The 27,107-nt window shown below is 37.5% G+C and overlaps 1 protein-coding gene across 2 annotated transcripts in view; it reads left to right on the forward strand.

Moving 5' to 3' along the window:
- CTNNA3 (catenin (cadherin-associated protein), alpha 3) overlaps nt 1-27,107 on the forward strand; it is a 529,775-nt gene that overhangs the window by 368,484 nt on the left and 134,184 nt on the right. For both annotated transcript variants that reach the window (XM_010579986.1, XM_010579985.1), the window contains exons 11-12: nt 1,737-1,893; nt 22,163-22,363. In XM_010579986.1, the coding sequence (XP_010578288.1) occupies nt 1,737-1,893; nt 22,163-22,363 (358 nt within the window). The remainder of the gene's footprint in view (nt 1-1,736; nt 1,894-22,162; nt 22,364-27,107) is intronic.

Consider the following 27,107-nt stretch of genomic DNA (forward strand, 5'->3'; position numbering starts at 1 on the left):
TGTCATTATTTAAATTTTACCACCTGCATAAGTTCATGGGATATGTAAAAATACCAACCAAACAAAACTGATTACAAATTTAGCTTATGGTCCAGAACAGGCTCAAGAGGATTGATATTATTGTAAAGACACATCAGATGGACATAGGATGAGGAATTTCCTAGTTCTTATTCTTTGGTGCAATGACTTGATTACAGTGGCATGATATACAGGAATGTTTAATGAGTGTACACTGTCAGCACTGGGGATTAGTGTGGCACATTGTTTTTATTCTTCCCATTTTTTGCTTTACATGGTGTTTTGTTGTCTTAAAACCATTCTCCGCTTGATAAATAAGCAATATTGGGAAGGGGAGAAAAGGCTAGTGTAGGGTTAATGTTTAGCTTCTACCTGGGATATGTATTAGTTTAATTTAAATAATGTTTACAGATATCAACAAAAAGCCCTATTAGCAAAAAAACCTCACTAGCTAATTAACTGATTGAAGAGGTATCTGTAGAAGTAATCACTTTAGGACCAGTATTTCCATCTTCAATTTCCAACTTCTACCTTTTTAATGAGAACATAGTTTCTATTTTTAGCCCTAACTGATGTAGAAATACCAGCCTGCTGCTTTTACGTAGATGCAGTATGTGTTGTGTCCCATGCCACTGATCCTAAAAGAGATCTCTGTTGTCCTGGCAAAACTTTCCACTTTTACATGACAGAGGCTGATAATACTCTTTCAGTGAAGATAGTCCATAATAAGTTGTGTGGTAACAGTTGTTACAGATTTTAAACTCAAAACTAAAGTGATATATGCCATGCTGGTATCTGTGTGCTTTTAGTGTGTGTAAGTAAAAACCTCCTTGTATTGATACCTGTCTGTCGTGGTTTAACCCCAGCCAGCAACTAAGCACCACGCAGCCGCTCGCTCACTTCCCTCCCACCCAGTGGGATGGGGGAGAGAATTGGAAAAAACCCCAACAACAGTAAAACTTGTGGGTTGAGATAAGAACAGTTTAATGAAACAGAAAAGAAGAAACTAATAATGATAACACTAATAAAATGACAACCGTAATAATAAAAGGATTGGAATACACAAAACAAGTGATGCACAATGCAATTGCTCACTACATGCTGACCGACGCCCAGTTAGTCCCTGAGAGGCAATTCCCCCACCCCCACTCCCCCCAGTTTATATACTGGGCATGACATCACGTGCTATGGAATATTCCTTTGGCCAGTTTGGGTCAGGTGCCCTGGCTGTGTCCCCTCCCAACTTCTTGTGCCCCTCCGGCTTTCTTGCTGGCTGGGCATCAGAAGCTGAAAGAAATCCTTGACTTTAGACTAGACATTACTTAGCAACAACTGAAACCATCAGTGTGTTATCAACTTTATTCTCCTACCTAACTCAAAAACATAGCACTGTACCAGCTACTAGGAAGACAATTAACTCTATCCCAGCTGAAACCAGGACACTTGCAAACTGGAATAGTATGAATTCTCCAACTGAAACTAAAACTTTGGGATTTTTGCTATCCTATTCCATTAGCTGCTTTATTTATGAAGCTAAAATGGAAGTCAGCCTAAGCATCAGCTGACTGATATTCCTGCTGAGAACAGAAACAAAAGCTGAGCTACACTTTTGCTTAGAGAACAGAAATGCTGCTCTGCAATTTTAAGTAAAACATAAAATTTTGTTTCTGAAGACATAATTAATTAGATGTTGGGTTTTGTGTTTATTTTTGGTACAGGTAATTAATGCTGCTTTAGCTCTTGCTGCCAGACCAAAAAGTCAAGTTGTGAAAAACAACATGGAGATGTATAGGAGTACATGGGAGAATCACATCCATGTTCTTACTGAAGCTGTGGATGATATAACAAGTATTGATGATTTTCTTGCTGTATCAGGTATGATAATTTTCAGAATCTGATTATTCTTTTATATGCTTTGAAAACTTTTCATAACATTTCAATAGGAAACCAGTGGAAGATTAGATTGTGTAAGGTTTTGTGAAGCTGTTGCTTCCGTTTAAAATGTCCCCACACAGTAGATATTTCTACTCTGCACAACGTAGAGCTGGGTAGAAGCAGCTGTATCTCTGCTTGCATTTTTTGTGTTCCTTGTAGGCTTTCTGTTAATTTCTGTTGTATGATTGGTTGCAGAAGTTTGTTGGTTTAAGTTTGGTACAGTTCTTTCCTCTCTTACTCCCCTAGACTCAGGCTATAATTGATTTCACTAAGCAGTTCTGTTAAACTTGCCACAGTTTACTCTTAAGTTATGGAGTTATAGTCTTTCAATATAGCACACTCTGAATTAAAATCAAGCCAGTGTTTGTTATGAATCATAACCTCTGTTCTTAACAAAAGTAATTCTTAAATAGATTTTTTTTTTTTTGGACAAAATCTGATGAACATTTATTATTCAGTCTACAGCTGAATGCATTTCGTAAGCTTAATTTAATCTCCCTTTTTTTTCTTCTGTACTCAGTGGACGGAGATACGCTCATTTAGAGAGATTTAGGAGAGCGTTGCTTGTTCTTCTGGATGATTCAGTTGTTCTCTCCTGAATACAGAAAAAGCTTGTTGAGATTAGACTAACATAAAATTTTATGAATTCTCCCTGATTGTCCAGTCTGATGTATTTCCTGTTGGTAGCTAGGTTTCTGATAACTTTCAAAGTTTGTTTTTTCAAATCTGTAGCAGATCCCTAGCATTATCCAATTTCATACAGTAAAAGCCGATCTTTCATGTAGTTCTCCAAAATGACTTTGAGTCTATCGTTTTTTTGTTTTTTTTTTTTTTTAAATCATGCTGTCCTTTTAGTTCCTCTGACTTTTCACATCCCTAACATGCAATTATATGCAACTACATTTCCAATTTTTGTAATATTCTCTGAATATCACACATTATTCTTTGTATCTGCCCTATAGTAGTTACTCTGCTGTTGTACCGTTGCTCTTCATTATCCAGTGTTACATTCTGTATAAGAGTATTCCTAAAAAATAACTTTCTTTATGCTGCCTGTCCTTTTAATATCATATTCATTTATCCAGGATTGTGTCATCGTCTACCCAGTGCTGCTTTTTTCTTTTTTTCTGGGACCTCAGATAATCTGAAACAATAATTTATACTTGCTATTACAGTCTGAGGATGGAAACAGGCCAAGATGTGAAGGGGGTGTTAATATCTTTTTGTTATATTTGAAGGGAAGAGAAAGCTTTGTTTTTTTAGTATAAACCCCCTCTTTTCTTGTTTGGAACAAAAGCAGCAAACTTCAAGGTAAAAATAGCTTAGGATTTAACTTAAATTAATTGATGACATTTTGAGAGAGAAGGGTGCTGAGCTCCAGAGGTAATTAACATAATTCATCTTGTCTGGCTGTGTGCATTCTGTCTGCTAACCAGAGGTTATGGTTCTTTTAGGATCTGTGTGATGACTCACACTGATCATCACAGATCAGCGTTGAAATTGGCATCCAAACTAGAATTGCAGTCATTGTTCCAGCTTCAGGCACACTTCTGCTGATGAATTGAAGGGTGAGAGGGAAGGAGGTGTTAAAACATAGGTTATTCTTTGTGTTGGGGTCATGTTGTGCTGGAATCACATTGAATGATTTCTTGATTTTTTTGATATATATCAGTTATTTCATAATTGCAGGAATTGTTAAATATTGGAGTTCCATAAGTAAGTTGGTCATGCAGTAGAGAAACATTGTACCATAAACAAGTTAGTTAATATGAGGGAAAACAACTTACCTGTTCACAATGTCCCTTTCTGATGTGTATTCATTTGCAAGTTCTTAAATTGTCTTGTGCTTGCTTCTTTTATCTGGAGTGACTGAGACACATTTATTTTCTTTTATGTAATAACTGATGTTATTTTTCCCAGCTTAATTGCCAGAAGGTTTGGATGGTAAAAAGAACTGTTTGCTGCCCCATTGGTTCGAATTGAGTGATAAATTCTGGATAGGAGGCAACTGGAAGGAGAATGGAGATTAGATATGGATAGGTTTTCAGCTTTGTATATGTATGTCATGCCTTCCTGCCAAAATAAAGGTTCTAATTCTCATGGCATCGTCTGTCCTTCACTGCACTATATTGGTGTCTGGAAACAGACTGTATTTTGTGCTCTTTGCACCATTATTAGAGAATGCATCATACATGTCAGATCTAGTATTTTTATCCTCTGCAAACTCTTAACTTGTAGAACTAGTTATTGCAATGTACTGATGACATCAGTGTTGTTCAGTTGTGATACCAACCTTGTCAAAAATTTTGGAAATCAATGACCTATTTATTTAATTCTTTCTGCTCTCTGCTTTGTTGATCATCTGAGACTTTTACATGTAAAAAATTATTACAGGTATAAGCCTAGATATGGCAAGAGCTCTTTGTAGAAGTGCCGTTTATAATTAAGGTCATTGTAAATACATAGATAGAGGCAAATGGTAGAACACTGAGAAGTGCTGAAACTTTTGAAAGTGTAGTGGAAGAGAATCCCTACATTATCTAGATGCCTTTTGAAAAATACTACTCCAACTCTGTAAAATCCTGTTCATCCTTACTAATTCTTCTCATACTGCACTGGAAGTTTTAGATTTGCTGGGAAATTTATTTAGTGCCAACTACTGAAACTCAGTTAAAAATTCTGAAAGGTTATATCTAATGTTGTAGGAGTTCAAAGTTTAGAAACCATTTTACATGTAATTTCTTCTCGTTTTATTCCTAAATCTCCTCAGTTCTCTAGTACTGTGCATTTCCACTGAAAATTTCCCATTTCCTTCCCCTCCCACCCCAAAATCTAATTTCTTTCCTGTGAAACTTCTAGAATCTCCTTCCTCTCTACACTCCCGTTCTCATTTAAAAAAAAACAACCACAAACCAACACCAAAAAAGCCTTTCAGCATTCTAGTACTCTGCAGGTAAGGCTGTAAAACTTTAATGGTTTGTCTGCTAATTTAGTGGAACCACTTGCAAACAGAAATAGTGTATGACATTTCTGCATTTTTTTTTCAGATGCGCTTTATTCTGTTGTGGTTTTATTCACTGATTTAGGAATGTATGTTAGCTTTCATCTTGCTGAACACCTACACTTAAGCCTGCATTAAGGAAGGTGCTAGTCTGAGGTTATTGCAGTTCAGTTATTTCTCCGGGCAGAACTTCTTATGTTTTACTAGTCACTTGTTCTTTGCAAAAATACACAGTTGCGCTTAAGCCACATACAAAGTATTGGATGTAATTGGGGCTAATCAGATTGGTATGTTATTTCATTGTCTTGGGGGTTTTACCTTTTGCCTGTGGAGTTATGTTTTCCTGTTAGGTGCATGGGGGTTTTTTTGTTGTTGTTTTTGGTTTTTGTTTTTTTTTTTCATTTAAAAAACTTGTCTGTGAGCAGAAATTGTTGTCTTAGAGGAGCAAGTCTAATGAGTGAACAGCTTGCATAGAGACCACCCAGTAGATTTTAAGGAGTACCACTGAATAAATTACTTATTTCCTACATGTATCTCCTAGCAAATAGGTATATTGTAGGGAGAGTGAGGACTGTTAGAACATCTCAAACTTTGCTGCTTCAGATATTTGCAGCAACTTTGCTATTGTATTGTAACAAAGTACTAGGAACTTATCAAAGCCATGAATAATACCGTTAAGGCTGTTCACTTCAAGTCATGCATCACTGCAATTATAGGACTGATTGCATGTTTGCGCATTTGTATGTGTGTGATTGAATTACTGTGGGTATAGCTTGCTCATCTCTATTTTAATTACTCTCAGTTTATTGTGGTTGGACTTTACCTGTGACTGTTGTAATTGTGCTGATGGGTATTATATGAACCCCGGACTCGGCTTTGGGGAGATTGTTTCTATTAACTACAGTTGCTTTTTTTATTAACCCCTAAAGGAAAACAAAACTAGGCTGTTTGTAGAATACCAGTTTTTTAAAAATTGGATCATAAAAAGCATAAATAAGTTCATGCCTTGTCAAATGTAGTAAGTGGATATGTTTGTCTTTTGCTAAAAGTACTGTGCTATGTGGCATAGTAGAATGAAGTCCATCTCTGGAGATGGCCTGTGACCATCAGAGGTCTCTACTGTTATAGCTAGATTTAGCGGTTGCCTAAAGTTTCTTTCCTTTGCCAAAGCCAGCAGAGGCCAAGGCACTATTGGAACATGGGTGTACTTCCCTTAAATTCCACATACAGGTTTTATTTAAAAATCTTGTGCAACTTGTAGCTATATTTATATGCCACTTACCTGCACAAGACACCCTGCTTCTTTTTCATAAGTGCGCATGTGAGCATGAGTCACAACATCTTGGGCCTGTTGATTCTGTTGCCATGGAAAATCCACCCTGTTCATTGTCCCTGATGGTTTCTGCTGCTGGGCAATGTGGGAGACCTTTAAGCCTGTGTAGAAGGGCCTCTTCCTGGATGAGTCCTGACTGTCAGTGGTGCTTCATAGCTCTTGGTTTTAGTGCCCATTTTGTGGGTAAACAGTAGAATTTGTTGTCCAGTGCCTCCTGTGTGTTCCTTTGTGAATGCGATTTGGATCATAGTGGATTGGCTTTTTTTCTGGAGGAAGGGGAAGCCCTTGTTCCGGTTCCTGTTGAACTATTGTGTAAACTGCAATGACACCAGAACGTTTTTCGTGTTCTAGAACATAAGAGAGTCTGAAATTTATTATGAAATGCTTTTTGTTTAAAAAAAACCCCAAACCAGCAAATCCCCAACAACCAAACGTTATTTTTGGGTGGGAGAATGTTCTTTTTACTGCTTACGAAGAAAAACATTATAATGCCCATCTACTAATACCATCCATTTCTTCTTTATGGATACTGAAAAACTTAGTCAGGACTGTGGGATTAAGAGATAATACTGTAAATACTTGGGCAAGGAGTAAGGGGAAGATTCAGATTTCTGGCTTGCTTATCTCTCTTGATATAATTAGTTTTCCATCAATGGTTTAAAGTTCTGGTTCAGTTTTATTACTACTTTTCCAGTCTATGTAGCATGTTTACAGATGAATGCATTGCAAAAATTGCCAATTATAGATTCAGTCTTAGCATAGCTATGGAGAAGGGGGGAAAAAACAAGATGCTATTCAGAGGCTTAAGATGAAATTTAATGTTTTCATGCTGGCTTTTTGGCACCTGCAATAGCAAAATACTGTGCCATGCTTTTTGAAAAAAAACAAAACAAAAAACCACAAAAAACCCAACAAAAAACCACAAAAAACCCAACAAACCGCATAAGAATCTAAGTAGAGATGTATGCACTTATTTATGGTGAAATGATATTCAAACAGGAAGGTTAATTACACAGTGAGTTTCAATACCATTTATCTCAAGTTTGTTTGGCCTAACTATAATGTGCTTCAGGACAAATACGAATTCACTGAGCTGAAATGGTCAAGGTCCCTCTTCACGGTTCTCACCTGGAGTATAAGAAAATGCGTGTCACTGAGCATGCAAAGTTTGCTTTTGCTGGTATAGCTTTCATCAGTCATCTGTTTAATGACCCACTTGAAAGTTCTGTCAAAGCCATCATATGACTTTGCCCTTGCTGGGCCATATCCTCTACTTTGTCCTTCTCTTTCTTTTAACCTGTTTGGCTTCTGTAACATTATGTAACTTTTATTTCAACAATTTAGAGATGTGTTTTATGAAGAAGTAGGGTTTTTTTGGTTTTAGTCTTGCTACTTACTGAAGTGGATGTTTTTAGATGGAAGTAAGGACAGGAACTATTCGCATCATTTAAGATGTAGGCGTATTATGGATTATGCTGGCATAGTAAACCCCTTTTTTCTTTACTGTCAGGTCTTCCCTGGGAAATCCTAGCGGTGTTCACCTTTTAATCATGGTTGAGCAAGTATGCTTCTAGAATTTTCTTAATTGACTTCAGAAATTTCTATGCTTAATAGTAGTAACTAATTTATAGCTCAGTATTCGATACAGACTTAGGGCTGTTTTTCCACTAAACACATTAATTTGAGTTTATTGACATTGAATGTGGTCTGTTTCATTGACTGATCACTTGGTACTGATAGCCATCTTCAGTTCTTTGTTGTCAGTTTTGACTATCCTAAATGAGAAAAGAAAAAAAAAAATCCCTCCTTTGTTACTTCAATACTCTCTTTTTATATTATTTCTGAAAGTATGGAATCACGCCATTTCAGAGCCAATCCCTGTGGAACTGCTGACTTATGTGATTGGGAAAACTGTCTGCTTATTTCTATCCCTTGTTTTCTGTTTTCTAAGAAGTAACACCCAGGAAAATCTGTCATCTTGTTCCATGCCATCTCAGAGTTGTCCAAGAATAGTAGTTGCAAGACCATTTTGAAAGTCGCTTGGAAATCCAGTCTATAGTTACCAAATGAATCACTTATCTCACTATTCACTGGTACCTTTAAAGATCTCTGGTTTGTTATACATGGCTTTCTGCTCTACAAAGCTATTCTGCCTCTTCTTAATTACATCATATTCGGATCACTGTCAGTTCTATTTTATGGAAAAGTTTCTACCAGTTTGGCCAACAGGATTATTATATATAGGTTTCTGTTTCCCGTGCTTCCTACCAAATGCCTTAAAAGTTATCACCATAGTAATCAATTTTTCTTATTGTATTATCAAGGTTAATGGAAATTGGTATGTTATGTGTCACAACTAGTAGTTCAACAATTTGTTTTCAGTTTCCTTTAGAGGCATGTCTTGTTCCTGCAGATTTGTTGATGCTCATTGTATGCATTTTGTTTTAACTGAAAATCTAGTGTTGTCTCCTACCTCCCTTTGGTATCCCTATCCTAGCCCCAAAAGTAGCAGACAGTCCCTGATACACTGATCTAAGTGCAAATTACTCTTGTAACAGTGATTGTTTACGCTCAAGGGCAAACATTACAATCGTGTTGCACTTCTTAGGTAATTGATGCTTTCTTAGGGGCTGCTTGTTTAGGTATGCCGTATCCTAGCCACCAGATTGGACCATGTATCACATGCTGATTTTGGGAAACTGTTTTGGCAAGCGTTGTGCCATAAAAACCTGCTATTTCAGATTAGCATTTTCTAATTCAAGATTTTCTGTACCTGTTATGGGAACGTTTTAGTGGCGAACTGCTTGCAGAGTTGTAGAGGATAAGAGCAAATCAGATGTGTGAAGTCATTCAGTAAGTAGGCAGGACTAAGGAGCTAGGTAGTGCAGTTCAGCAGTGGACTTGGTCATTTGGATTATGTAAAGTTTCCATCCACAAACTGAAATTTCATATTGAATTCCTGCCCACTTTTTACTGAATTTCAGTAATTTGTTGCTTAGACCTAGTTATCTGCAAGATTTGTTTCTCATCACAAGCTTTGCAAACTACTGGCATCCCCTTCCAGAGTTTTGAAGGCTGATGCATTTGGAATTCACTTTGTATTTGATCTGGCTGAGTTCAGATTTGGCAGCCTTTGGAGCATGGTCTAAGATGCATGGGTTTGATGCAGATTGGGATTAATTTTTTGTGTGTTTATTTCCTAACAGCTTGGTTGCTAATAGCTTTCCAGCTGCAGCTGTGGCAGTAGCTTTTAATGGTTTTGTGCAGCTTTGCAGGAATTGATTTGCTTGCTTTTTGTAATGAGGCCTACTGGAAACATAAGCATTCTAAAAAATGGTATCTAAATAAGCACAACCAAATGATAAGGGAAGATTTTTGATCAGTGGCGCTAAGAGTTTAAAGTGACGATGCTACTATGGTGCAGAATGCCAGACTTTCTGTTTCTAGGATATGATACAAAATCTTTATCTGGGAGAGCAGGTTCCAGTTGTGTTGTAGTTCTGAAACTTCTGGTGCATGCTTTACTACTGAAAGCTAGCCAGCAAGGCTAGCGTGCAGCATGTCAAACACATATTTTCTTTAAAAAGACATACATGCATGCACAAGATGAGCAAAAGCCGACCGTTGAATGTGATGTGTTCCCTTAAGGTCCCTTCTTTTGAAACTGATAACAAGCAGTAGGATACTAATGAGCTTTTTCTTGATGATCAGAAGGCATCCTACCCTTCAGAACCTCCAGCAACTGGATAGGACCTGTGCCTGTTTGCTACAAAATGGGGAATCCTTAGAATATTGGGGGGGGGGGGGGAAGAGTGCAAAATCAAGGAATGTGCCTAATTGAATTTGTGGGTTGCACAAAGTCTGACAAAGTCCAAGCTTCTGTTGCCATTAAGTTTAGCAGATACTTTAAATTTGGTCCCAGAAATGTGGTGTGTGGTAGTATAAAAAAACCGTAAAAACAAACAAACAAAACTTCAAACCTTAACCCCTCTGAAACCCAAAGATTGCCCAAAACAAGATAACACCAGCCGTCCCCAACAACAACAGCAAAAACGATACCAGCTTACACTTCAGGGGAAAAACTGATCTAATGAAAAGGCAGTTTTTCTTTCTGGACATTTGATACTTTGAGACGTAGCTATTTTCAACAGTAAACAACACAATTCACAGATGAGTATAACGCTTCCACCAGGAAAATTGACAAATTTATCACAGCTTAGAATTTATCATTTTTGTAGGGAGACTTTGGAGTTTCCTACCCCAAATTATCTCTTGTCAGTTAAATGTTTTCCGTCTGTTAACATTTGCCCTCTCTGTGGGCTGGCTATTGTGCCAAACAGAATTATTAGGTGTTCATCACATGTTCACTATAGCAGATAAAAAGCTGTTACAAGAGAATATTGTCATAAAGTCGGTGTTTTCACCTGAACGATTACCTAAGAGTGGCAGATGGCTATTATCTTTTGACTGTTTTATAGACATAAATGAAATAGCTACCATTTAACATAATACGGTCTGCTTTGTTCCACACATTGTAAAACAGGTAATGCAAAAGGTCTCCCAATTATACACCACTAATCTAGCAAAAGGAAATAGGTGATAAATTTTCATGTTTGTTAATTCCCACCCCACCCCCCGAGGAAATTAAATCTTTTGAAGGTGATAAATTGACCAAATCCTCCAGCTGATCCAAAGGCAGACATTGAGTATTCCCTAGTAATTGCAAATTTCTTTTATGCTGTTTGGTCCAAACTAGGAAGATTGCCGGCTCTTCATTCTATAGCATCTGCCCTGAAATTATTAACTAGGATATTAGCTATACATTGATTTTTAAGATATGTGCTATGAACTATTTCCCTGTAATCTGGCTAGTTATTTCACTGTTCAAAAGACTTTCATTTCCAATGAGATAAGACTGGAGGTCAATGAAGAACTCTGTAATTTGTGGCATTAACTAATTCCTTAGATAACGTGTTATTCAGAAGACATTGCTTTTGCCATATTAGACTTAAGGATTTATGATATATCAAGGCCTTTCTGAGTTTTCAAGAGATATTTTCATGAAGTTAGATAATATTTTAGCTAGATTTGGATTTTGAATGCAGAATTTAGAAACCAACAATAAATTTTCCATTTCCCAGCCACAGAAGGGCAGAAAACAGATTTATTTATGCCCCGTTTAGGGCCAGCTCATATTTCACCTAAGGCAATAAAACTGCAGACTTCAGCTCTTCTCTTTTGGCAGAGCAAATGATATGGAAAATTGAATCTCTACTTTCATAGCACTGAGAATACAACTTCCTTCCCACTGTCCCCAGCCTCTGTCTGCTTTAATTCATCAGCTGTGTAAGCAACTCTGCCTTCAGAAGAGGCAAGTGGGGCACAAAACACCAAAGACTTGTGGAGCATTTTGTGTATGATGCAGTCTTCTGCTCATCTGCTGAAGGAGAATTCTCTCTTGTAGTTAAGAATTCTCCCCCAGACAGTTCTAGTAGACTGCTGAAAATCTGATGGGAATTAAGAAACAAATGGGGAGGAAAAAAAAAAAAAAATTCCAAAGAAAAGTCTCTCCCCTTTTGTAGTTCATCTACTGGAAAAAGAAGTTTTCCTGAATTTTTACCTGGGGTTTATAAAGGTGACAGAAAGGGAAGCTGTCTCCTCTATTTTTTGAGAGGGAATGTTCTGAGGAGAGTAATAAATGCTTCGGTTCTGTATTGCTGTGTAAATAAAGGGAACAGGCCCAGACTGAGTATTAATAAAATGGTTTTCCTGTGTATTTTATGAATGGGATGCACGTACTAAGAAAAATACGACATGATTTTGTAAGGCAAGCAATTCTTCATTATCCAATAGCTAAAGGGAAGAGTGAAAAGTAATTACTTAATTATTACGTCTAAGGTAACAAAGTGAGGAGAAAAGCCTAAGTTAAGGCTGACAGTTGGTGGCAAATGTACTGAAGAATTTTATGATCAAATCTGGAAAAGGACTTGCTGATGCAGAGAAGGCATGTTTCAGTAATTTGTGGAGCCTGGATATGTCAGCCTGTGCTCTTTTTGGCTGGCAGTTCTTAGCGTTTTTTGCCCTCTATATCACAGAATCATAAAATCCTTCTGGTTGGAAGGGACCTCAAGATCTAGTCCATCTTACTGCTCACAGCTGGGCCTACAGCGTATTCAGATTAAGAAGAGATTTTACAACCTCTCTGTTCATTATTCTGGTCAACCTCATTATCTTTGCAGTGATTTCCCCCCGCCACCCCTCCTCACCTATTTCAACTGTTACCTCACATTCACCAGCCTCACACCTCAGTGAAGAAGTGAAAGACCAGAGTCAATTAACCTATTAATGCAGAGTTAATGTTAGCTGGCAATGTTCTTCCAGCATGCTGTGTTCACTAAAACTCAAACTTCTAAAATGTAGTACAAGAGATGAGGGATGTATGCTGATTATGGCTTCTTGGATCTGTCTGGAAGCACTTACTGTATTAGGTGTAAATGTATTTAAATGGTGGAGGCACTTTTTAGAGCTGTTTAGCAAAGCTGGGTGTGTAGTGCAGGTCCATTGAAGTACCACATGCTATGGACGAGGAAGGGTGGGCCATTTGTCAGTCCCTACATTTGTAGGAGATGTAGGAGAGGTACATGTACCATGAGAATTCTAATGTAAATAACATAATGTTGAAGTATCAGTCTGTCTGCAGTAGCTGAGACAAAAAAAGGTCTTGTAGTCCAGTGCTGCCTAGTCTCCTAATCTAGGCCAAATGGCCTTCTGGTCAGCATTATCAGGAGTTAGCATGGTCAAATTAAAGTTGAAGGGGTTATTCCGTTGCACTTCAAGAAGCTGAATTTGTTGAATTGGTTTTTTAGGAAGGTAAATTACAGTCTTTGAAAAATTTTACTGCATGTTCATTATAGCAACTTCGGTGAAGAGAATGCTTTTTTAGGAAACAATGGTTATTAACATAATTATAGTTTTACCTAGGCTCATAGCTGAGATATGGCTAGTCTGAGTAAAATTTGCTACGTACATTCTGGAAGTTAGTAGCAGTTGGGAAGGACGGCAGGGCATACTGTGAATGTGATTTGTGGTTATGGTGATTTCCAAGGATTAAACATGAATGTTCTATTTCTTCTTCTCCCTCATTGTCTCATCTTTCATGTCTTGCTACCATTTGCAATTCATTATTTTTTCCCTTCTTTTCCTACAAAGTCAGCATCATATTACAGGGTATTAATACATAAAAAATTCTTTGTTGCCCTCTACATTATCTTGGATAATGGGAGTATGAACCATCTCCTGTAATTTTTAGAATAAAAACTGAGCTAAGTATTCTCAGCTATTGAACACATTTACATGTGTACGTAAAGTATGAGGTGGATTATCCCTAAAATGTATAATTTCTCTGAGTTGACATAAGAAGGGTACGTTTAAGATGACTAGGCCAAATGAAGAGGCTAGGGGCAATTTGAACGAGTGCATGTCACCCCTGTATGTTTCTGGAGGAAGGTGTTTCCTTGGTCTCGTAGCCCAGGAGAGAATTGGAGTATGTAGGTACCCCTACCCAGCTGGGTATGCTTATGTTTTTGATTCTTCTGGCTTCTCTTTATGTCTAGTCCATCCAGGTGTCCATGTTTCTGGTCTGCTTTTTTTCTGCCTTTCCTCTCTCCAGATCCTTATCTAGACATCAAGATTTCTTGTATGTTTTTACTGTGTACTTCCTCATTTTCAGAGGAATGGCCCATGGAAAGCTCTAGGAAAGGAGAGGGACTTAAACATACTGAGAGTTTAGGACTCTGCTTCCTTCATGTCCCCAAGATCCTGGAGTACATCTGGATGCTGAATAGGGAAGCTGACAATCCAAGAACCTTTCTGTAGGCTGAATTTTTTGCACAAGAAATTGAGGGCAAGGATTGAAGCACAAGCAGTTAGCATCTCCAACCAACCAAATCTTATTGTAATCATGTTAAAATGAATGAGGGAAAGAAATAAAACTCTGGAAAGGATTAATATTACTATAGAGTTCTCACTCATGCAGGGAGAGAAATTTTGTGTAATTTGAAACCTTTATTAGCCAATTAAACTGGTCGTTTTGCGTTACCAACTCTAATAAATAGACATTCACTGTAAGAAACATTCTTGTTTTCAAAGATTCTTTTTTGGTGCTGATGTGGTGGGGGATTTGGGTTTTGTTTGTTTGTTTGTTTCTTTTTAGCTTTCTTGAGTTTGTATGCAAACATCTTGGAATCATTCGTGCATATGTGAATGAAAATGAACCTTAAGGAGAGGCTGCCAACTCAATCAATACTTTGTTCACCCTAAGGTAAAATCCAAAAGAAATACACACTTCAGTTAGTACTTTCTGTGAACAGAACTGAAGTTAATGTTTCAGACTACAGGTTGAAGTTTCTAAAAACATAAACAAGAAATTTATTATACAATTTAAAATGTTGCTTCTGTTTTCCTTCAGAAGTCATCTATAGGGACTTGGAGAGATAGTGATGGATCCCGAAGAACTTTCAGTACCTTGCCTAAGGGGGTGCCTTTATGCTATCCCCTCTTTTCTCTGCCTACATTCATCTTCATTTTCCATCCCTATTCTTCTGTTGTGTTACAGCTTTTGTCTTGCAGCCTCCAGCTCACTGTTTGAGATAGCTACCATATTTTTGTGCTTATGTCTCATGACTGGACACTTAGATTTTACCTTTCTCCAAGTTTGCTCACTCTTTCCTGGAGCTCTCTGGCACACTTCCTAGGCATGTTATTCTCTCAGGAAAATTTGTCCTTGTGGCCTAGTACCCATTAACATGAGACATATCTGTTAACTCAGGAGGCTTTTCATGTATGTGCTTTTCCAAATTTGATCTCTCTTAGCATCACAATTCTCCTTTCAGGAAGAGACTGTAGTTGTGGCAGAGTTTCTCGGTGTTTTTTAAAAGTAATAATAATTTATTTTATCTAGCACCTGAAAATAAAAATATTTGGACCCATTTCTCTGCATCAATTCATTTCTGGTCTCCACAGGCAATTTGTTCAAGTGTTTCACCATGCTCATAATGAAGAAATTCCCACTCCCTCTGCCCCTTACACCAAGTCCTGTTCCCTTTGCTTTGACCTCTGACCAAGTGCCTGTTGGTGCATTTGTCCAGCTTGTCAGGGTTGCTCTGAATGGCAGCCATGTCCTCTAAGAGTACCAGCCAGCCAGTCTGCCCAGTCAATGTCGCCTCCAGACTTGATGAGGATGTGTTCTGTGTCATTGTCCAAGGTGTTAATGAGTAAGTTGAACAATATCGGCCTCAGCATTGACCCTTCCTGAAGAGAAGCTGTCCTAACTAGCCTCCAGTTTCTTTGAACTGCTGACCACTCTGCTGCTTCATCCACCTTGTTGTTCACCCACCCAGGTGCTATCACTCTAGTTTTTCTGTAAGGAGGCTGTGGGAGACAGTGTCAAAAATGTTCTTGAAGTAAGCAATGACCAATGCACTCCCCTCATCCACAGAGCCAGTCTTTCATCACTGAAAGCGATCATTTTGGCCATGCTTGATTTTCCTTTGGTAAATCAATGCTGTTTGTTCCTAACCATCTTCCTGTCCTTCATGTTCCTGGAAATGCCTTCTATGAGGTCTTGTTCCATAAGTTTTCCAGGAACTGAGGTGAAGCCTTAGCCTGTAGTTTTCTGGATCCTCCTTCTTGCTTTTTTGAGGATGGCCATGACAATAGATATTTATATGCATTTTATATTATAGCTGTATGTTTCTGAAAGCTGAGCGTTTTGGAAGCACCATGCATGCGTTTGAGTAAATATCAGACCATTGTGAACCCTGCTTCTCAATACAACTCTTGGTCTGAGACAGAATGACAGTGTTGTCAGCTGCACTAGCAACAAATAACGTTAGAAATCATCATCCAGTTTTTTAGTTTTGGCAGATAAAATAGATTTAGTTAATACAATCATAGAAGAAAGGATATTTATTTTCCTTGTTCTGAGTAATTCTTTTTCTGCACTTGTTTATTAATTTAAAAATTATTCTATTGAAGTTGCTAGGGACTTTGAACATTAAGTGATTACCAGTGATTTCTTTTTTGAATAGCGACTAAGACACTGTCTTCCCCCACGTGCCAAGAAACACTATTTCATAAGATTGCTCATGGAGATTTACCCTGGAGTATTCTCTGAACTTCAGTATGTAGCAAAAAACTTGGGAATTAAATGCAGCAGCTTTTCTTGTCTGAATACAGGAGGAATGATAACAGGGAATTGTATACTGGCACTTGCACCTTCCACTTAGTGGTCTTGTTCTCTTAACTTTGGCACCAGAAATTGCTAAATCTAGGTATGGATATTATTAATAATTATTTCCTTTCAAATATCTCTTTGGAGTTCACCAAAGCATTATGAGTCTGCGGGAGCACATCTTTTGCCATACTAGGTAGTGCTATTATTGGAAAACTTGAAACCTTTTCGGAGTAGCACTGTAAGGTACCACATCCAGGGAATAGGAGTGGTCTGAAAGTAAGTTTACTTTTTGTACAAAGTTTCTTTGCTTCCCATTTTATCATGCTGACAGATGGTAGAATATAGAAATCATTTTGGTCAGGCTAAACTATCACTGCATAAATTTCTATGTCTTAATTTTATGGTTTAGGACTTGCAGAAAAGTATGTTTTATTTTCCATCTTGTCTTCAGGAGACCAAACAAGTTGAGTTTTCTAATGCTTCTTCATATACTTTATTTCTTAAATCTCTAATAATTCTTTTTCTGTTCTTTTTTCTGTAATGCCTCCATTTGGTCCACAGTTTTCTTGAACTGAGCGGAGGAACTTTAATAAAACATGCTTCAGCTGAGGCCTTATCAGTGCCAAGTGGAGTGTAAGGGCATCACCTGTCTTTTTCTTCAGATGACATGCAAAGGAAGAGCTATTGATTTTGTCCCAGAGACAGTCTGAGTCATGGCTTTGTCAGAGACAGCTTTATTATCCAGTGGTTAGCTCAGCTGAGATATGATTTTTGGCCAATCCAACTAACACCAAGATCCCAAAGGAAAATGAGAAGGTACAGCGCACCACTCGTGATAACTGCTGTGATGACTGTGGTGATCTGACAATTTCTTTAAACATCTATCAATCCGCTGTTATACTTAAATCTTATATTAGATATTGACTCATGACGAAGAGATGGTACATCATCCTAATCATCCTTTTCTGCTTTGGAAAGTAGGATACTGCGATGAAAATCAGAAGTTGATCTAATGAATTTTGTATAGGAGGAGGAAGCATTTGTAAGAAAGTTACAGGTGAAAAGAATCTCAGCTGGACTGTGACCAGTGCTGATTTCTTTCCTTTTCTATTAGACATGCTAAGGCAAATTTATAAGCTTGTTTGTGCCTTGAGGAAATTAAGTTAAGCAAGGTTTTGTTGATTGTGAAGTACCTCATCTGGGAGGAGCTTCAGAACATTGTGAGAGACTGTGTGTTGACTGTGGATATGCAGAAAGGCTACGGCTGTATACTACCAATATGTGGGGACAAGATCATTTATGCTTATTGAGTTCGTGTATTGTCTGTGCATTCTGTCATGCTGCCAAGAGCTTGTGATTTTTTGACGTAAGTATGGCATTTGGGAAGTTCTCAACTGACCCCTTACTTGTGACAGTGTATGGATGTAGCAAGAAAAGATGTTGCACATCTTTTCTAGTACAAGGTGGATGGACGGTACACAGTTAATAAAATCTGCATCCGTCTTTGTCTTCTGTGAAACACAGTGTCTGGAAGGATATATCACATTCTCATTTATATTCTCTGATATTATTGTGGGCTTTGATAGTTGAATTCTAAAAGGACTTAAAAGTAGTCTTACCAATTTGGAAGGAAGCAGCTAATTGGGATCTCAGGCCACAACATACAGGTCTAATTGCATTTCTTTTGAGTATCTGGCCTCAGATTTGCTTTTTCTTTCTCCATGAAAGTGTTGTTTTTGACATCTCTTAGAAGGGTTTGGAAACGGGGAGCTTTCCATCATGTGTTCCATTCATACAGTATTTCCATTATGCCACATGCAGTGTTTTGGTTTTCTTTTTTTTTTTTAAATTTACTTGAGGTTCATATCACACAAGATAACCAGTTAACTGTGTTTTTCCATTATGGAGACTTCACTTGGTATGTATCAGAAGAGCCCTACCTTTCTGTTTACACAGGACTAAGCCCTTTCGTTGTTGTCTTTGCTGAACAGTTAAAAGGGAGTGTATTCTTCACATAAAGGCCCTTAAAGTGGAGGTTGTGCTATCCACTTCTGTGATTGTCTCTGTTAACAGATGGACAATATTAAACCTAATGCAATGGTGACCTATACTACTTCATTGTAGACATAATTATGGCAGCAGAAGTGGGGTTTTGTTAGTCCTTTCTCCTGCGTTCTGTGCACGTCAGCCCTCTCTTTCCTTCAGTGCTTCAGCCCTTTTCAGCCTTGTACACATTCACAAACTGGTTTGTTTGGAAGCCTCCCACTGTGGAAAGCACACAGGAGGAGATGCCTGATAAAAGAAAGATGAGGTATTAACCTGTACAGCACAGGGTAGTCCCTGGAACGTCTTTGTGCATCTTGTCGTTTGCCCCTTTCTTTCAGTTTCATGTGTTGTGTTTGGCATGGGTGGAACTGAAAGAGTTGCCAGTCCACTCATTGCCCTGCTTCCATGTAGATGGTAGTCTATGGGTATAGTTAACAGAATATGCACAGACTGAACAAACAGTGCTAAGAAAGTCACCATTATTAAACTTCTCTGCTGATCTTGGAGATTGGTGACGTGTACCTGAAAGAATATGGACATTCCATACTCATAGAGGCATTCTGTGATGTAGCAGTTTCATAAACTGAACCAGAATTCATAATTTTTGCATAGGTAGAATCCCAAGATACTCATGCCAGACATAGTTAGTAATTCAGGATTACCTAAGAGCACGTTTTGTCTGTCCTGGTTACCATGGTTGTCCAATTTATTGTATAACATAAAGTGCAATTTAATACTGACATACTGAATGGCAGTCCTGAGTTAACAAGAAACATGTAAGCTCTGAATTATTTCATGGCTTAGTGCAAAAAAAGTTTCACAGTGGTACTTCTGAAGATAGAGCAAATCTGTTGCCTTCACATCTTGCATTTCTAATGTTCTTGTATTACATTCTCTGAGAGACAAAGCAGATTTTAGGTCTGTGTAGGAAAGGAAATTCAATACCAAAACTAGTATGGAAGCTTTTAAGAAGTGATAAGCTTTAAAGCCATAAACATATTATCTTTTTTAATTATATTTTGTGGTATTGCCCTCTGTACCACAAGTTAAATTTTATATATACATCACTTTACCTGAAAAAAATGGAATATGCCCTTCAGTATTGGTGGTATAGGTGGGAATACTAGCATACCACATATCTGTTCTCTCTGTAACTCTTGACATTACTGATATTGCCTTCTAGCTTAATCTGAATTCTTACTCAGGTCTATTACCTTTTGGTTTATGACCAGTCTTTCTTATTTTAGTACCAGTATTTTCTTCTTCATCTCCATCCTTCCTGCTGATGTTCTTTTTTCCATTAGTATATATTTGAGTACCAAAAAATAGTTTTTAAGCACAAATAGAACTTTACTGTTGGCATTTGAAAAATGTTGAGGAAATGGATGTTCAGAAAGACAGAAGGATGATAATTTATTTTAGAGGAAGAATTGTATAATTCTTCATTGCTTGGCACCCTTCTGCATTTCTCTAATTTTCATTTCTGACCGTGTCAACCCAACAGTTGTTTCCATCAGTGTACAAGCAACCATTTTCTCCTTGTACTTTCCTCTAGCCAAATCATTGTTCTTTTTTAACTGTTGACATTTTGCCTGGGTGACTTGGAAATGCTAATATGCCATGCTCACGTTGTATTTATGTGTGTTATAATAATTTCTCTTTTCTGGCTGTCTTAGACACAAACTGACATCAGACTCCCTTCAATGAGGTCATTACATCACATAGAGCTGAGCGAAATAGCAAAGAAAGGTTCAAGTGTCTCTTCTGTACTGAGTGTTTGGTGCGTTTTAGTGTGGAAGTGTGTCAAGCAGCTCAATTTGTCTTGGCATAGGGCAGCTACTGCCATTTAAAAAAAAAAAAAAAAAAGTCTGTCAAAGAGGAACCAGCAAAAGCAACTTTGCAGTTCTACCTGCATTGGAGGTGAGTGCCAGATATAAACATGTTTGATCTGTAAGGAAGACAGAGTCAGTTTATTACAACTCCCATCCTTAGGAAAGACACCACTGGGTACCTCTTTGGTTAACCGTACAACATATACTTCATCAGCTCCCAGGTGTTTCTTTGCCTTTCTTTTATCAAATATTGAAGAAGTCCTCTGGATGCTAAATATTGTCCATAGCTGGAAGATAGCAATTACTGTGATACATACTGTTGTTGGTTTGGCGGGGGGGTGGGGGTTGGGTTTTTTTAAATAGTGCTATGGAAGAATAGCCCTTTTTTATTGCATCTTTCAGCCCCTTTAGCAGTGGGATGGTTTTGTGCATGTTTATTTCTTTCTTAAAGCTTTTTTACTAGGAGGATCATCTTTAACCCATTTAATCTCTCACCAAAGAACTGGTGTCTAAGAGACTTTTTGACTTTCAAGAGGTTCTGCGTCATTATGTGATTCACATAGTTTAACAGCATCTCCCTGCCTATTCCCAAACTTTGTGTTCTGTTTTGTGCCAGAAATGTAAAATTAGGAATGTATGTATATTTGTACAGGCGGAAGGTGACTATAACATGTCTATGTTTCAATTAGTAAAAAGTAAAAATGGATAGGCTTTGGATATGTTGTGGCAAATCATTTAACTAGGCTTGACAATAAACCAGTTGCCATACTGTAGAAAAGATGAAGCAAACAAGAATTCCTTCATTTCTTCAATGTGGCTTTGAATTTGTGAGGTGATCATGAATTCTAAAGAGGAAAATTCTAATAAGGAAAAGAATATTGTAGGAATGATAATAGAAAACAGAAATCTTACCATTAGGCAATGACAGAAATAGCTGAAGGGGGGGAAGTATTGTATGGCAAGAAGGCACAGTGAAATAATGTAGCTGTAGTAGGCAAGCCAGTGCTGCATAATTGTGTTAATAAATTGGTAACTGATACTGTAGGTATATAGATATATATTTGCACATATTTATTTGAAAGTCACCAATAGCGTATAAGCCAGTAATATAAATAGTAATACAGTAAATACATTACTATAAATAAGAAATGTAAATCGTATGGAAAATATGTAATCAATATACATTTTGTAATAATGACACATTGCAATAATTTAATAAGTAATAGTCCAATTTTAATGCAATTAGGCAAAAATACTGCTCTTTTTTATTCACATAGGAGTTTGATTTAGCATGAACATCCTAACATATTGATGTAAAAGAAGTTAGTTTAGTTGTTGGGGCTATTGTTTGTCAATAAAGATTCATCTCGCTATGGAACCTTTTGTCACAGCAGCTTAAGAAGTTTTCAACAACAAGTAACAGCTTTAATCCCTTGAAATTTTCCTTCATTCTGCAAATATTCACTCTGTATGTAAGGGTTTGTGGTTTTCATATTTTTCTAACACTTTCTGACTGAATATTTTATTGTTGCTGTTGCTTATAGGAGATTATTACTGTACCTTTGAATTCTAGGATTCAGTAAATTGTTTTAAGAATTTCAAGGACAGTTCAGTGTAGATTTCACATTGTAAGTTTTTTATCCAAGCCTGTGTTGGCCAATGCATTTCAACAGAGGAAGAAAAAATGCAATCAACTCCATGTCGAAAATGTGTCTGATTGTGTAAGAGGTGCCATCCTAAAAGGAATGTTGGTTTATTTGCAGAAAGCCATATTCTTGAGGATGTAAACAAGTGTATCATTGCACTGAGAGAGCAAAATGCAGACAATTTAGATCGTGCAGCTGGTGCAATCCGAGGCCGTGCTTCAAGAGTAGCTCATATTGTTTCGGGTGAGATGGACAATTACGAACCAGGTGCTTACACTGAAGGAGTGATGACAAACGTTCAGTATTTGACCAAGAATGGTAAGTCTGATTTTTAAGTTATGTTCTCAGTTTCTTTAGTGGTATAAACTTTCCTTTGTATGCCACAGTTAAAGTGAATCCTGTGATTCTCTGATATAACGGACTAATTATGCACTAATGATTCACTGTATGGTCTCTAATCTCCTTTCAGCATGCTATCCAATTATGATGATACCATGCAGTTCAAAACTGATTTTTAAAGTTTTATTTGAATTACATCATTTATGTAAGATTTTTTAAGTTATGGAAGACTTCTATCAGAGTTCTTAATTAAATGCAAGTAACAATGTTTGGAGACTTGTAACTGATGAGGCAGCAGCTTTCCACTTTGTTGTACTGACCTCATCACATGTGTTCTAAGCAGATGAAAGGCAAAGTCAGAGAATAAGCAGGTTCATGATTTGTTTGTACTACCACTTTAAGGACTGTTGACCAGTGGTTAAATATCCCCAGATATCTTCAGTTTTGCTAAGCAAATTTGGAACTTCCTAAAATTGTTAGTGGTGTCCATTTACTTTTTTCATAATATTCAAGAAGAGTGTATCCTATATTGGAATATCCCTGTACTGGCAGCAGGGGTATAACTGCACTATTCTGTAAATGGTTTCTGTTGTTTACAACAGTTGCCGTTTATATAAATGAATCTCTGGCCTTTCATAGTGTACATAATAAAAAATTTATCTGTGGAGCTCCCAGGACTTCCATGTTTTCACTGGTTGCAAGTCTAATAGTTGGGCAGTTAAAAAACTTGCTATTAAGAAATTTTCTGGCAAGTCTGTATACCTCTGGAATTTAGGATTTAGCTTCATGAACTCAGAAGTCTAAATCCTAGCTCTGTCAGTCTAAACAAATTTCTTAATCAGTTCAAATATGTCCAGGACAGAACCGTCTTCGTGTGATCAAGAGTGAACTGACATAGCAATGAAGTGGCAAAAGGGACGGAATAGTGAGAAGAGTTTGTAATAAACTTGCCTGTTTTTATCTTCTTTTCTGACATTTTGATGAGAAAATCTGAGAACTTTCAACATGACATTCTTTTTTTCATAACTTCTGAAAGTACTATGACAAATACCAAGGGAAGCAGCAATTATAGGAAAGCATAGTTTTGATTCCCATGTAGAAGCTGAGCCCTTCTTTCTTGAAACTGGTAGTGTTTAAATACATTAGGAGTTGACACTGATTTCTGTTCTGTTGCCTTGCTTTGACAGTAATATATAATGTACCTAAATCCGTCTATCTACAAAAGACAGGGAGACGTAAAACTGGTCTTGGTTGGAATGTTTGCCTGTGTCAAGGGACATCAAGCATGGTGTCATCTCGCATGTCTTTGCAGTACTTCAAACCCAAGAACCTACTACCTTTACATAATTCATTAGGAGTGGAAAAAAGAAACATGTACTCATTCTTACCTGTATTTATATGATCTGCAATGAACAGACATCAAATCATGTGAGGTTTTTTGATTGCTTGATGGTTTTCTCTTGTTTTGTTTGTTTTGACTCTTTCAGCTTACAGGGAGAATGCAGGTAGGCTGCAGCCCTCAGGTGTAACCCAAAATATTCTATCACTGCTGGGTCTTTGAGGAGCCAGCTGATTGCAAGGTGACACTTCACTAGGAGAGGACTGTGTATTTATGCTGCCATTAGCTCCTGAGTTAGCTTACATGAGTAACCTAGGGCAGTGAAGTGCATCCTTTATGCCCAGTGAACAGGTACTGTGTTACTGAAGAGAAATTACTGCAGGTAGAGTAGAGAGTTAGTGAAAATAAAATTATAGAATAATAGCATACACAGAAATTGCAGAGAAATAAGAGAGAGAATGGGAGCCAGAAATAGGAAGGATGCAAATTGGAGGTAATAGGACAGAGAAATTGTGCATAAGGAGGAACAGTTACATTTACTGTTTGTTAAAACAAAGACTGATGTTAAATTGTAGCACATATGTTGAGGTAATTTATAAGAAAAAAAGAGGTTAGATTCTCTGCATTACAGTATATTCAAGAAAAGAGTATAAGATCGCTGAATCTGTCTCTTCAGCTGGAAGACATCAGACATATTTGAGATGAAGTGAGCTATTCAGTAATAATATCATAATACTGCCGTACAACGAGTATTAAAAACTGGTGCTTAATTTCTTCGCTCAAGTTGTGTAGTCCTGTTTAGATACAAGCTGTTGACAGCTGAATGGATCTCTATAGCACCATACAATGGAGTGTTTGCTTTCTCAGGCTTATGTTATTCTGCTCCTCCATTTTGCCCCTTCCCTTTCCCTCAATAAAAAGAAAACCCCCAAGAAAACTAACAACAAGGCCCTGTAAGAGCACCATTTATGTTGTGGAGTTGAGTTCTTACAGGTTAGGTAATACCAGAACTAAAGTTGTCTTTGCAGCCTTGATTTGCATGCTGTGTGTGTTTGTATTATGATGTTGTGATTATGTGGTCATACACAGTTACATTTGAAAACAGCTGCTTAATTCAGGTCACTGGATGGACCTGCTTTAGACATATGCCAGGGTTACATTAGAGGAGGCTGGTGTCCAGAGGATCAGTTTGGAAAGTAATGAAGCAAAAGACTGCAGAAAGACTGAGGGTAGTTACGGTTGGACTTGATGATCTTAAAGGCCTTTTCCAACCTAAATGATTCTATTATTCTACAGTTCATTTGGACTGCCGCTGTCTGTACAGAGTTCCTGCGTGATACTAAGTGCCGGAGGCTATAGCTAATTGTGGGGTGCGGGAATGCTTCCCAGCTCCTGCTCTGAGTGAGCACCATGCTGACTGTGTCTTTGTTCTACATCACAATGAGATTGGCACATGCTCTGTCCCATCTTGTTCTCAGGTTTGAGTGGGAAGGGCATGTAGGTACGTGGGTAGGAAAGAGAGCTGCAAAGCATTACAGCCAAATCCCTACTCTAGATGAGTGGAAGGCAACATTGAGAATCATTCCCTGGAACTGCATGCCCCAGGGTCTGTATGAAACCTTTACAGATCACTGGAGAAAAGAGTGTTCAATCATGTGCTCTGTATACTCCTTGCAGGCAATTGTTTAAACCAGCATTTCCTATCTTGATTTTACAAGTGCAAAGGTAGTAGAGCTTCAGGTTGCATTCTGGTACAGTTAAGACTGTGAAAATGTTAGTTTTGGTACCTTTCTGTGATTCCTAATGTCTGGCACTGTTGATTAGACTGAAATATGCAGATCCGTGCATTTTGATTGGGCTTGTATACTGTTGCATGAAAGCAAAATGAAACCTTTAGAAACACTGTTTACAAAAACATGAGGTATTTCCACTTCAGAACTGGAAGAGTAACCTTGTACTGTATTTTTAAATATCAAAGTCTACTCTCTTACATTACTGCCTGCCAGAATCTGTAGCAGTTAAATTTAGGTAAACAATTTATATTATGGCATATATCTGTTGATATAGTAAAAAGCCTATATTTATTGTAAATTTTGTCTGCAGTTTTGCTTTCATGTCAACGTATAATGATATGCTATATACATATGTATGTATGTATACACATATATAAATCCTCTGGTTGTTTAGATCTAAGGATCTTGTAAAAAACAAGGAAAAAGCTGGAGACAAAGATGAGTATTTTACTTGTCTTAAGGAACTAGTGGAGGTATCTTTCTCTGAATCATTGGAGTTTCGAGTCCACCTATTTTTATTCCAGTAGGGCTGATGGAATTACAGCAAACCGTTGTCCACAGCTTCTTATAACCAGAATTATGAAATACCTTGTAATTCACATAGGGCTTAACTTTAAGTTTAGGAATAATAATGGAGTTGTATTTGGAATGAAAACCAAATTTAACTGTTCTCAAAATCAAAGGTCAACTGTAGGCATTGTTCTGAGACAGACACTGGTATGACACACAATACTGTTCTCACTCCCTTTGAAGTATGGATTAAGACAGAGTTTAATCTCTGAGACAGAATGGTGATATCAAATGTAAAGTTGAACATGGATTTGAAAATTTCTTCCTGCCTCAGAAAATGTTTTTAAACCTGTGTCCATAACTGTGAATTCCAAATAGTTTCTGAGTATGAGGGACATAAGTCAGACTTTTTTACAAATACCCATAGATCTAAATTGTGTACGTCTTGTTGAAAGTCATTAAAACTGTTATTCATGTGAAATTTGCACTCAAACTATGACGTGTAGTAATTGAATTGACTGGAATCTTAACAGTTCTAGCAATTACTGCTTTTCTGATGTGATTCTAGCAATGTTACTTGTAATTGGGGATTGAAGGGCAAAATACATAAGATGTGTTGTTTATTAAGTGAGTAATCATCTGGGTAAGTACAAGTTTTTAGACGTTTCAGAGTGAGGGAGAAACCTCATATCTAAACAGTCATCATGACTTACGAGGCTCAAGGAGCTTCATGTTGAGTATTAGATAATCATAATTCTTTGATCTATAGCAAGGGGATACCAAGGACAATTTGTGGCCCCGTTATGTCCTTGAGAGCTGTGTAGACCTATTACTTCTAATTAAAGATTTTCCTCAAATTTCTAGCATTTATGCATTTATGCATGGCCAGTTTGTACGTTTTGTTCTTGCGTCAGTGTAAACAACTCTTCTGCCTACACCTGGATTAAAAATGCTTGGCCTCAGTTGGCCAAACACACTAAACTTTTAGACCTGTTCTGGAGAGATTGGGTTTGTGTTCAGTGATTTTCTTTAAAATCTTCACAAGTTTCAGTTACCTTCCCCCCCCCCCCCCTCTTTGTCT

Source organism: Haliaeetus leucocephalus, unplaced genomic scaffold, assembly GCF_000737465.1.
Source record: "Haliaeetus leucocephalus isolate CR32 unplaced genomic scaffold, Haliaeetus_leucocephalus-4.0 Scaffold687, whole genome shotgun sequence".
NCBI lineage: Eukaryota > Metazoa > Chordata > Aves > Accipitriformes > Accipitridae > Haliaeetus > Haliaeetus leucocephalus.